Source organism: Theropithecus gelada, chromosome 7b (genome assembly GCF_003255815.1).
Source record: "Theropithecus gelada isolate Dixy chromosome 7b, Tgel_1.0, whole genome shotgun sequence".
In the NCBI taxonomy this organism is placed as follows: Eukaryota; Metazoa; Chordata; class Mammalia; order Primates; family Cercopithecidae; genus Theropithecus; species Theropithecus gelada.
The window spans coordinates 32156182-32169613 of record NC_037675.1 but is presented as its reverse complement, the minus strand read 5'-3'; the positions used below and the strand labels follow the sequence as shown (position 1 = coordinate 32169613).

Sequence of the window (13432 nt, the reverse complement as noted above, 5' to 3'; positions counted from 1 at the left end):
ATGATCACTAATTAAGTGCTAGAGTTGTTTCTGTTTTTGAGACAGGATTTTGCTTCATTGCCCAGGCTGTTCTTGAACTCTTGGACTCAAGCTTGCCTGCCTTGGCATGAGCCACTGCCTGGCTGGCATAGTTCTTAATACTTTATGCATATTAGCTAATTCTTTCCAACAGCCTTTTTAGGGTTATTATTAGCTCTAATTTTCAGATGAAGTAATTGCTAAAAGTCATACATATAATAGTAGTTTTGGTTCCAGGATGCAAACCCAAACATTCTGGAACCAGAGCTGTCAGATGTCAGTTTGTTTCAGTTAAGTGTTTAAACCAAACTGTGGATGTGCACATGTGTGCTTACATGCTATCTGCCTCATAGTAATTTAAAGCAACTCCCCAGCATTTTATTTGGTATGTAAGTAATTCAGTACAAAATGTAATTTACATTTTAAAAGCCAACTTATTTTAAAATAATTATAAGTTCATAGGAGGTTGCAAAAATCCTTGAGAGGTCTTATGTACTCTTTACCTAATTTTTCCCATTGGCTAGTTTCATATTACCTAATTTTAGTACAGTAACAAAACCAGGAAGTTGACGATGTTTGTGAATGATTATCCTTTTTTTTTTTTTTTTTTGAGACAGAGTCTCACTGTGTCTCCTAGGATGGAGTGCAGAGTGCAGTGGCACGATCTTGGCTCACTGCAACCTCTGCCTCCTGGGTTCAAGTGATCCTCCTGCCTCAGCCTCCCGAGTAGCTGGGATTACAGGTGCCTGCCACTATGCCCAGCTAATTTTTTATATTTTTGGTAGAGATGGGTTTCACCATGGTGGCCAGGCTGGTCTTGAACTCCTGACCTCATGATTCGCCTGCCTCGGCCTCCCAAAGTGCTGGGATTGCAGGCTTGAGCCACCGCACCCGTCCGTGAATGGTTATCATTTGGTGAAATGTGTAGATTTGTATAACCATCATGGATGCAACTTACTTTGGGTAAACTGAAATGATTAAGAAATGTGTGTATCTATACATGTTTAGGTTAGCTCATTTTGGGTTTAAGAAATACGGCTAAGGAAATGCAATAGTTCTAAAGAACTAACACATTGCTTTTGCAAGAATGAAATTTTGCATCTTATGATGTTTGTGTGTGAAATTTTATTTTGATAGGAAGAAGAAGAGTACGAAACTAAAGGAGGACGCCGGAGAACATGGGATGATGATTATGTGCTAAAGAGACAGTTTTCTGCATTGGTTCCTGCTTTTGATCCTAGACCTGGTCGTACTAATGTCCAACAGACAACTGATCTAGAAATACCACCCCCAGGTACAGGATGTTTTGGTTTTATGATTTATATAGTTTGAAAAGTAAGGTGCTGCTTGTGTATGCACGTTATTAAAAATTTTTTTTTAGTTTTGTGTATACAGGTTATAAAAAAATTTTAGTCAGCCACACATTCTTTAAAAAGTACAGGTTTTTTTAAAGGAGCAAATTACAAATTATTTCAAATTTTAAAAACCAACATCTGTTTTGTATTTGTTCAATTTTTAAGGCAAAGTCCCACTGAAAGGTGGGAAATTCTTATTGTATTTTCTACTGGATCAAAATTCCTAAGGATTTATTCGTCTCAATTTTGACAGGCTCTCCAGTGGTTACAGTTATGCCCTCTAGAGTCAGTTGGTCTGAGTGACAACCTTGTCCCTTACAACTCGTATTTTATTTTATTTTATTTTTTTTGAGACGGAGTCTCGCTCTGTCACCCAGGCTGGAGTGCAGTGGCCGGATCTCCGCTCACTGCAAGCTCCGCCTCCCGGGTTTACGCCATTCTCCTGCCTCAGCCTCCCGAGTAGCTGGGACTACAGGCGCCCGCCACCTCGCCCGGCTATTTTTTTGTATTTTTAGTAGAGACGGGGTTTCACTGTGTTAACCAGGATGGTCTCGATCTCCTGACCTCGTGATCCGCCCGTCTCAGCCTCCCAAAGTGCTGGGATTACAGGCTTGAGCCACTGTGCCCGGCCTTACAACTCGTATTTTAGAGTGTGGTAGTCATACTAATTGCTCCCCCAAAACATTCAGGTTCTAACCTGTGGAACTTATGATATATTATCAAAGCAGACAAAAGAGACTTTGCAGATGTAATTAGGGATCTTGAGAAGGGGAGATTATCCTGGATCATCCAAGTGGACACAGTGTAATCACAAGAGGCAGGAGTCAGAGAAGAACACGTGACTAAGGAAACAGGAGTCAGAGTGACGATGAGCAATGAGCCAAGGAATGTGGGCAGCCCCTAGATGCTAGAAAAGGCAAGGAAACATTCTTCTCTAGAGACTCTAGAAAGAATGAAGCCCTGCAAATCCATTTTAGACATTCGACCTCTAGAACTATGAGATAATAAATTTGTGGTAGTTTTTTGTTTTTTTTTTTTGAGATGGAGTCTTGTTTTGTCACCCAGGCTGGAGTGCAGTGGCACAGCCTTGGCTCACTGCACCCTCCACCTCCCAGGTTCAAATGATTCGCCTGCCTCAGCCTCCCGAGTAGCTGGGATTACAGGCACGCACCACCATGCCCAGCTAATTTTTGTATATTTGGTAGAGATGGGTTTCACCACGTTGGCCAGGCTGGTCTCGAACTCCTGACCTCAAGTGATCCACCCACCTCAGCCTCCCAAAGTACTGGGATTACAGGCATCAGCCACCGTGCCTGGCAAGTTTGTGTTGTTTTAAACCACCCAATTTGTGGTAATATTTTATAGCAGCAGTAGGAAACGGATACATTGGGTAAGTCACCAAAACTATCTAAGCTTGAATTTCTTCATCTCTTACATGAGAGAATAAAGGTCCCTGTTGGACAAGGTAGTTAAAAAGCTTAAATGAAGTAAGGTATGTAAAGTGCTTAGTGTGCTGCCTGATGTGTGCCTCAATAAATGTCAGCTATTATAATCACTAAATTATCCTTAACAAAGATTTAAATTGACGATTAAGCGAGGAGGGTTGACCACGGTGGCTCACGCCTGTAATCCCAGCAGTTTGGGAGGCTGAGGCGGGCAGATCACGAGGTGAGGAGTTCAAGACCAGCCTGACCAACATGATGAAACGCCATCTATACTTAAAAATACAAACATTAGCCGGGCTTGGTGGCGCATGCCTGTAATCCCAGCTACTCAGGAGGCTGAGGCAGGAGGAATTGCTTGAACCCGGGAGTCAGAGGTTGCAGTGAGCCGAGATCATGCCACTGCACTCCAGCCTGGGTGGTGACAGAGTGAGACTCTGTCTCAAAAAAAAAAAAAAAAAAAAAAAAAAAGATACCTGTATTAAATATGAAAGTAAGTATACTCTGTAGTATAAATGTTCTTTGGGGAGGATAGATAGACTGAATCAAGGTGTTTGTTCTAAGGGTCCTTCAAAAAGGAGAATCTTGTTTCTTTGGATCTCAGAGAAAAAAAAAATTAATTATAAAAAAGGAAAACATATTCTAGAGAGTATAAATAGGCACAAACTTTTTGTAGAGCTCTCTACCAGTATATTTTGTATCTTTTGAGAATGTGTTTTTGCCTGTGGTAATTTTAAATACTAGCTCTGTATCCCGTTTTGTACACATAGGTGACTGCAGAAGTATTTATATTTTCAAAAAATTGGAAATGACCTTAATTATGTCCAGTAATAGGGATATGCCTCTGTTTAGGTACAGTGGGATACTGTGCAGTGAAAGAAATAATATTTTAGAGGACGATCATGATAATGAAGAAAACATTCATGAGCTAATAAAAAATGAGAACATTCTCCAAATACATGATGAAACTAATTATATTTGTGTGTGTATATGTGTTTACCTCATGATGCAGTTATTCAGTGTGATAAAAGGTTGACACGTCATTGGCCCAGAATGTGTGGTTTTCTCTGAGTATGGATAGTTTTCTCATTTATATAAAAAAAATTTTTTTTTGAGACGGAGTCTCGTTCTGTCACCCAGGCTGGAGTGCAGGGGTGTGATCTCAGCTCACTGTAACCTCCACTCCCAGGTTCAAGTGATTCTCCTGCCTCAACCTCCTGAGTAGCTGGGACTACAGGCGGGCACCACCATGTCCAGCTAGTTTTTGCATTTTTGGTAGAGACGGGGTTCACTATGTTGCCCAGGCTTGTCTCAAACTCCTGACCTCAAGTGACCTACCCATCTCGATCTCCCAAAGTGTTGGGATTACAGGCATGAGCCACCACTCTTGGCCTCTTTATAAAATTAAAATGTTTCCTAAGTATTCATACAGTATTATTTTCATATAAAAACGAGAGAGCTCTCTATCATACACATGTTTTCTCCTTTAGCACTCTTTCAGTAACGTAAGTGTAATTATTCCCATTAAAAAGAAACGGAAAACAGGCTGGGCACAGTGGCTCATGCCTGTAGTAATCCCAGCACTTTAGGAGGCTGAGGAGGGTGGATCACTTGAGATCAGGAGTTCGAGACCAGCCTGGACAACATGGTGAAATCCCGCCATCTTTACTAAAAATACAAAAATTAGACAGATGTGGTGGTGAGCACCTATAATCCCAGCTACTTGGGAGGCTGATGCGGGAGAATTGCTTAAACCTGGGAGGCGGAGGTTGCAGTGAGCTGAGATCGTGCCACTGCACGCCAGCCTGGGCAACAGAGCAAGACTCCATCTCAAAAGAAAAAAAAAAAGAAACAGAAAACAAAAATGTCAAGGCCTAGAGTCTTAAGTAGCTGACATCCTTTAGCTAATGTATGGCAGAGGGGTTTGGATTTCATGTAGCCTTGTCGCCTAGTGTAGTGACCTTTCTTGGACTGCTTGTTTTAGTATAATTGTTTTTCACACATCTTCCAAATTTTTAGGGACACCTCATTCAGAGCTCTTGGAAGAAGTCGAATGTACTCCGTCACCTCGATTAGCCCTCACTTTGAAAGTAACAGGTCTTGGAACGACTCGTGAAGTTGAATTACCACTCACCAATTTCAGATCAACCATCTTTTACTATGTACAAAAATTGCTTCAGTTGTCCTGTAATGGCAATGTGAAATCAGATAAACTTAGGCGTATTTGGGAGCCCACATACACGTAAGAAATTTTAACTTAATGTTTTGATAGATAATGCCCTACCAAGAAGCATTGTGTTTATTTTGGATTATAGGAACAGAAAAGATTTGGTTTTTATTCTGTGGCTTACAGGAACAGATAATAGTGTTTGGGACTCTTGGTGTTGAATGATTAAGTTTTAGAAGCAGAAGGACATTTACAATCTACATTAGCTTCTTAACGTAATTGTTGAGAAGAGCGTCATTTGAATTCTTTGACTAATATGAGTACTAAATATTTTATTTCTGTTCTTTATTTTGGGGGTGTGTGGGTTAACACCTGCCTTTCTTTGTACAAATAATTATCAATGACTTAGGGTAAATTTATTTTAACATTTTTGTGCCTCACATTCCTAATCTATAAAATGAGAGTGGTTGTAAGGAATTAATGAATTAATATGTATAAAGTGTTTTCTTTACTTTTCTTTTTTTCTGAGACAAGGTCTCTCTCTGTTGCCCAGGCTGGAGTGCAGTGGAGTGCAGTGGTGCGATCATGGTTCACTGCAGCTTCAAACTCCACAGGCTCAGGTGATTTTCCCACCTCAGCCCCCTGAATAGCTGGGACTACAGGTGTGCACCACCAGGCCTAGCTAATTTTTGTATTTTTTGTAGGGATGGAGTTTTCGCCATGTTGCCCATGCTGTTGTCGAATTTCTGAGCTCAAGTGATCCATCCACCTCAGCCTCCCAAAGTGCTGGGATTACAGGTGTTGAGCCTCTGTGCTTGACCTGCAAAGTGTTTTCAGTACTCCCTAGGATATATTAAGTGCTCAGTAAATGTTATCTATACAATATTTGTTATTTAATAATAAATTATATCATCATTCTTACTGTAACTTCACTTCCATTAGTATGTTTTCTGATGTTCTCTTAACATCACTGATAATCTTATATAATGGTCAATAAAAGTAATGTAGGTCCTTTTGAGATAGAACAGAAAATCATAATGGTATTCTCCTGCCCTTCTATTTTTTTCTCTAAGTTCCCAAGAGCTAGAAAAACCTCCCTTCAATTTTTATTGCAGTTTCAAAATTGATCTCAACTGCCTTATTTGAACATAAGCACTCCTGATCATTGTTATTTCTATCCTTCTTTCCATCTAGACACAGAGAACCTGTTTCTTATCCCATTGTATTTTTACAACAGTTATAGCCATATGCTATATAACAACTTTTCAGTCAGTGATGGACCATGTATGACAGGGGTCCCATAAGATTATAAAGCCATATTTTTACTGTACCTTTTTTATGTTTTTATACACAAATACCATTGTGTTACAGTTGCCTGTAGTACTCAGTACACTGATATATGCTGTTAAGGTTCGTGGCCCAGGAACAATAGGCTATAAGACATAGCCTAGGTAGATAGTAGGCTATACCATTTTGTTTTGTGTAATGCACTCTATGATGTTTCACAACAACCAAATCACGTAATGCTGCGTAACACTTGATACAGTCATATCTTTAAAAGTTCTAGATTTGATATATGCTTTCTTTGTAATGATGCTAAATTTATAAATCGTAATTCAGGAATATGGTTTCTGCTACTTTGCCCTTATGTTTAACGAATTAACATTTTTTCTTAAAAATCCTCCTTGAGGCTGAGTGTCGTGACACACCTTAATCCCAGCACTTTGGGAGGCCAAGACAGGAGCATTGCTTGAAACCCGGAGTTTGAAACCAGCCTGGCAACATAGCAAAACCTTATCTCTACAAAGTATACAGAAAAAAAGAATTCTTGAGTTCAGTGTTCAGTGCAGACATATGTCTAGTAAATGATGTTCATTTTTTTTAAAAGAATTGAAGCCTTATTGAAAATAATCACAAATTATATGTGAATTAACTTGAATATCTTCATGTTTAGAATCATGTACAGAGAAATGAAGGATTCTGATAAAGAAAAGGAAAATGGAAAAATGGTAAGTTATTTTTGAAAAATTGGTCTTACTCTTGGCTATTTAGTAAAAAGAAGAAAGATAGTAAAACTAACACAGTATTGCAGTTGAACATTGAAGGGAATAATGACTAACATGGAATTCTTTAGATTAGGGTAAGTGCATGATCTTAAAGCTACCTCATGTAATGCATGTGAAATATCATAGACTTTATAATTGGGAAAGGCCAACATTTGGTTTTTCCTGTTGTAGGGTTGCTGGTCTGTAGAGCATGTGGAGCAGTACCTTGGCACTGATGAATTACCAAAGAATGACTTGATAACCTACCTGCAGAAGAATGCAGACGCTGCTTTCCTGCGTCACTGGAAATTAACCGGCACTAATAAAAGTATTAGGAAAAACAGAAATTGTTCTCAGCTCATAGCTGCATATAAGGTATATATTGGCATCAAAACACTATTTTGATTGCAAGTGGCTTTGTGCTTTGTTTTGCAGCTTTGGAAGCTTCTTAAGGAACAGCAGTTCATTGAGACATAATTTTTAAAATGAGGTTGAATTAACACTGTTAATGCACAAATTCTAAAATTTCAAATATGGCTTGTAGCATTGAATCTGAATACAGACTTTGACCATGGCTTAGAGTGGTTATATTTTATTCGGGAATTTTAATGGTTTAGAATGCCTTGATTTATGTCTTGTGTTATGTTTTTATTTAAAAAGAAGGCACTTTAAAAAATTCCAACCCTTTCATAGTAGTATTGATAGAATGATACACTGTTTTTCTTGAAAATGTGATTAATGGCCAGGTTTTCTAATTGTTTCTATAGGATTTTTGTGAGCATGGAACAAAGTCTGGGTTAAACCAGGGGGCCATTTCTACTCTTCAAAGTAGTGATATTCTTAATTTAACAAAAGAACAACCTCAGGCCAAAGCAGGCAATGGACAGAACTCTTGTGGAGTAGAAGACGTCCTTCAGCTTCTGCGTATTCTGTATATAGTTGCAAGTGACCCTTATTCAAGAATATCCCAGGAAGGTCTGTAAGAAGCCTTGTTTCATTTCTATAGCAGTTTTAAAGCAAGTCAGTTTATATTTTTATTAATTTTATTAATTAATTTTATAGATGGTGATGAACAGCCTCAGTTTACTTTTCCACCAGATGAATTCACTAGCAAAAAAATTACAACAAAAATATTACAGCAGATTGAGGTAATAAAATCAGATAGCTGAACTCTTCATTCTATTACTGTTGGACTTTTCCTAATATTCCCTTTACTTTCTTTTCTACCTCTGACCATCTTTCCCTTCCCTCTGATTGGTAATTTGAGCTATATGGTCCTTTGCATTCATTTCCTAATTACAGGTTTAGAATTGACTCTTCTTTTCTTTTGGTCATTTTTAATAATTGCCTTATAGGGCCAGGTGTGGTGGCTCACGCCTGTAATTCCAGCACTGTGGGGGCCAAGGCGGGTGTATTGTTAGAGGCTAGGAGTTTGAGAGCAGCCTGGCCAATATGGTGAAACCCCGGCTTTACTGAAAATACAAAGATTAGCTGGGCATGGTGGCACACGCCTGTAATCCCAGCTACTTGGGTGGCTAGGGCAGGAGGATCGCTTGAACCCAGGAAGCAGAGGCTGCAGTGAGCCGAGATCGCACCATTGCACACCAGGCTGGGCAACAGAGTGAGACTCTGTCTCAAAAATGAATGAATGAGTGAATGCATGCATGAATGCCTTATAGCACTAAGACATTGTTATTTGTTAATTCACAGGAACCATTGGCATTGGCAAGTGGGGCTCTGCCAGACTGGTGTGAACAGTTAACCAGCAAATGTCCTTTTCTAATACCATTTGAAACTAGACAGCTTTATTTCACATGTACAGCATTTGGTGCCTCAAGGTAAGATGATGATGTTTCACAACAACCAAATCACCTAATGCTGCATAACACTTGATACAGTCATATCTTTAAAAGTTCTGGATTTGATATATGGTTTCTTTGTAATAATGCTAAATTTGTAAATCATAATATAGACCCAGTACTTTCTCAGTTTCCTGTTAGGTGAGATGATTGTTTACCTTAAGTACATCTTTTTATGTTTTTAAAATAAGTTATGTTTTTATGTTATATAAGTTGAAAATAATACAACTATACTGTCAGGACTGATAGAGGGGATATATTATCTTGTATTCCTATGAAGAATAGTCAGCATTGCCTTTTGGTCTAAACCACCAATCTTCTAGTAATTCACCAAAATGACTAATCCAAAGGAAAGGAGGAGAGATACCCGATAGATGTTCTCTAGGTCTTTTAGAAAACATGGAATTGTTCCTTTGGCCACATATATGCAGATCTAAAAGAGAGGTGACATTGTAGACATTAAGGGAATGGGTACTGTTCAAAAAGGAATGCCCCACAAGTGTTACTGTCGCTAAATGGGAAGAGTCTACAGTGTTACCCAGCATGCTGTTGGCATTGTGTTTTTGTTTTTGTTTTTTGTCTCACTTTGTTGCCCAGGCTGGGGTGCATTGGCATGATCTTGGCTCACTGCAGCCTCCGCCTCCCGGGTTCAAGTAATTCTCCTGCCGCAGCCCCCCTGAGTGGCTGGGATTACAGGTTCATTCATTGTTGTAAACAAACAAGGGCAAGATTCTTACCAAGAGAATTAATGTGCATATTAAGCACATTAAGCAGTCTAAGAGCCGAGATAGCTTCCTGAAACGCATGAAGGAAAATGATCAGAAAAAAAAGGAAGCCAAAGAGAAAGGTACCTGCATTTACCTGAAGTGCCAGCCTGTTCCACCCCGAGAAGCACACTGTGTGAAAACCAAGGGAAAGGAGCCTGAGCTGCTGGAACCTCTTCTCTGTGAATTCATGCATAATGTTTAAAAAAAATAGCTAGGTGCGGTGGCTCACGCTTGTAATCCCAGCACTTTGGGAGGCTGAGGAAGGCAGATCACGAGGTCAGGCGATTGAGACCATCCTGGCTAACGCAGTGAAACCCTGTCTCCACTAAAAATAAAAATTAGTCAGGCGTGCTGGCGGGCGCCTGTAGTCCCAGCTTCTTGGGAGGCTGAGGCAGGAGAATGGTGTGAACCTGGGAGGCAGAGCTTGCAGTGAGCCGAGATCACGCCACTGCACTCCAGCCTGGGCAATGGAGCAAGACTCCATCTCAAAAAAATAAAAAATAAAAGACCTCTGGACTGTAAAAATGTTTCTCTTCATTGAGTAGAAGTGTGGTGTCCTCTCCCCCAAAGAAATATTTAAGGCAAACTATAATTGTGTCCTAAGCCTAATTGTGTAGTGTCTTTACCATTCAAATTTAATGTATTTCTTGCTGAAAGATGTGCGATGGCTTATTGTGCAACAGATTACTTAATTGGTTAGAAAATGGTCTGATATTATTTACGAAATATTTGTACTAGTTTGAAGATAGTCCCTCTGAATAATCATGGAAGAAATAATTTACCGAAAAAAAAAGAAAACATTTAAAAAGTTTCTGTTTCCAGGCTGGGCACAGTGGCCCATGCCTATAATCCCAGCACTTTGGTAAGCCAAGGCAGACACATCACTGGAGGCCAGGATTTCGAGACCAGCCTGGACAACATGGCGAAACCCCATCTCTACAAAAAAACCCACAAAAATTAGCTGGGCATAATTCCAGCTTTTTAGGAGGCTGAGGCATAAAAACTGCTTGAACCCGGGAGGTAGAGGTTGCAGTTAGCCAAGATTGCACCATTGCACTCCAGCCTGGGCGACAGAGCAAGACTCACTCACTGTAGGTGCTCAATAAATATTTTGTTGAATGATTGTTTACCTTAAGTACTCTTCCAAAATAATTGTTAAAAAAAAGTTATAATTTAAACTGTGTTTCTTCCTTGATAGTTACATTTTTGTACCATTTAATGCCATTTACAAAGCATTTATATACATAGAACTATAGGCATGTTGTGATAACTGGCATTGATAATAATTTTTGTTTTATAAATGAGGAAATTGATTCTGCACGTACTTAGTTAATTTGCCTAAGATCATGAAAAAATAATAGCACACATGAGAATAGAACCTTCAGCTTCTTATTCCTAATTATTGGTTCTTCCTCCCACCATAAATGGATTGTTATTAAAAAAACGAAAATGTGGCCGGGTGTGGCGGCTCATGCCTGTAATTCCAGCACTTTGGGAGGCCGAGGCGGGTGGATCAGTTGAGGCCAGGAGTTCAAGACCAGCCTGGGCAACATGGCAGAACCCGTCTCTACTAAAAATACAAAAATTAGCCAGGCATGGTGGCACGTACCTGTAATCCCAGCTACTGGGGAGGCTGAGGCAGGAGAATCACTTGAACCTGGGATAGGGAGGTTGCAGTGAGCTGAGATCATGCCACTGTACTCCAGCCTGGGTGACAGAGCAAGACTCCATCTCAAAAAAACAGAAAAGAAAAATTGTTTTAAAATTATAATTGATGGTGGCCTTTGTCTCACGTGTCCATGTGAAGAGACCATCAAACAGACTTTGTGTGAGCAGCATGGCTGTTCATTTCACCTGAGTGCAGGCAGGCTGAGTCCGAAAAGAGAATCAGCAAAGGGTGGTGGGATTATCATTGGCTCTTACAGGTTTGGGGACAGGCGGTGGAGTTCAGAGCAATGTTTTGGGGGCAGGGGGCGGATCTCACAAAGTACATTCTCGAGGGTGGGGAGAATTACAAAGAACCTTCTTCAGGGTGGGGGAGATTATAAAGAACCTTCCTAAGGGTGGGGTAGATTACAAAGTACGCTGATCAGTTAGGGTGGGGTAGAAACAAATCACAATGGTGGAATGTCATCAGTTAAGGTTATTTTCACTTTTTTTGTGGATCTTCAGTTGCTTCAGGCCATCTGGATGTATATGTGCAGGTCACTGGGGATATGATGGCTTAGCTTGGGCTCAGAGGCCTGACAGCTTTCAGTCTGAAAGACAGCTTAATCATTTTTAAATTTCTCCGATAGGAAACATTTGTCCTTTTTTTGAATGATGTTGGGGGCTGGACAACAGATTTTTATTTTTATTGAACTGCTAAAATAAGGAGGGAAAACACAGACCCAGTACTTTCTCAGTTTGCTTAAGGCAGATTATAATAAAAGGAGTTTCATATATTTTTACTTGTGAAAGGAAGCAATTTATGTAACAAAAAAGATTACTGTGTTTTAAAAATCACCTGATAAAATACTATTTTTTAATTTCTTAAATCTTTGAATTCTGTTGCTGGTTTAGTAGTACATTCAGCTGTTAATGTATGCTGCAGCTCATAGATATTTTTCTATTTCAGAGCAATAGTGTGGTTACAAAACCGACGTGAAGCCACTGTGGAACGAACGAGAACCACAAGCAGTGTTAGGCGAGATGACCCTGGAGAGTTTAGAGTTGGTCGTCTCAAGCATGAAAGAGTAAAAGTTCCACGTGGCGAATCACTGATGGAATGGGCTGAGAATGTCATGCAAATACATGCAGATCGGAAATCAGTTCTTGAGGTAATCTCATAAAATTAGACTTAGGGAACAGGAATGACACTTAGGGAACCAGCCCAATGTGTCTTCACTGCATTAAAAACTGTGGTAGGTAAACATGGAGAGGGGTTTTCCTATTCTGTCAGCAGAAGCCTTCTCTGGCAGAGCATCTTTTTCATAAGAGGATGTCAGTCCACCTCCTTAGGGGTTAGGTCTTGCGCCATTAATGAGCAACAAAGAAGATCTTCACTCTTGAGGCGGCAAAGTGCTTGTTCTGCCTGAGGGCTTCTACGTATTTCATAACAAAGTTGGACTAAAATAATAGTACTCACAACGGATTCTTTTTGACCCTTGTATTAAACTGCACTGTTGGATATTTTGGGAGCACTTGGTTTTGTAATATTGTTTCACTTAAATTGTGCTTGGTATTATATCACTGGTCTGTGTTGAGAGATGTTACAGCAAATGGCAGTATGAAATTTAATATATTTAGTTTAGAAATGTTACTGTGGACATTGTTGGTTATATTTCGTATACACAGTATTCCCTATATGAGGAAGAGTGGAAATACCTCTCCTGTCACAGGGGTGAAACCAATTGGTTTGTTTTTAACTTTTGGATCATAAACTAATTGCAAGAAATATACATCTCTAGAAGATGTCCAAAGCTTTACGTCTTTCACTTTATATACAGACTTTCATTGTGTTATTCCTCCTACCCTTACGTTCTTCTTCTTCTTCTTCTTCTTTTTTTTAATACAGACAAGTTCTCACTGTGTTGCCCAGGCTGGTCTCAAACTCCTGGGCTCAAGTGATCCACCTGCTTCGGCCTCCCAAAGTGCTGGGATTACAGGCGTCAGCCACCATGCCCAGCTGCTTACATTCTTCTAATTTAGATAATCTTTTTTTTTAACCATATGCTATAGTTTTTATGATACTTTATGCAATCACTTTAAAGGTTTTTGTCCATGCTCTTCCTGTTGCA

General features: G+C 39.7%; 1 protein-coding gene across 4 annotated transcripts in view; it reads left to right on the top strand.

Annotated features, from left to right (window-relative positions):
- The window catches only part of HECTD1 (HECT domain E3 ubiquitin protein ligase 1), a 110825-nt gene that overhangs the window by 88811 nt on the left and 8582 nt on the right, over window positions 1-13432 (top strand). For all 4 annotated transcript variants that reach the window (XM_025391531.1, XM_025391534.1, XM_025391532.1 and 1 more), the window contains 8 exons: window positions 1156-1312; window positions 4835-5057; window positions 6937-6991; window positions 7220-7402; window positions 7795-8002; window positions 8090-8175; window positions 8738-8865; window positions 12271-12472. In XM_025391531.1, the coding sequence (XP_025247316.1) occupies window positions 1156-1312; window positions 4835-5057; window positions 6937-6991; window positions 7220-7402; window positions 7795-8002; window positions 8090-8175; window positions 8738-8865; window positions 12271-12472 (1242 nt within the window). The remainder of the gene's footprint in view (window positions 1-1155; window positions 1313-4834; window positions 5058-6936; window positions 6992-7219; window positions 7403-7794; window positions 8003-8089; window positions 8176-8737; window positions 8866-12270; window positions 12473-13432) is intronic.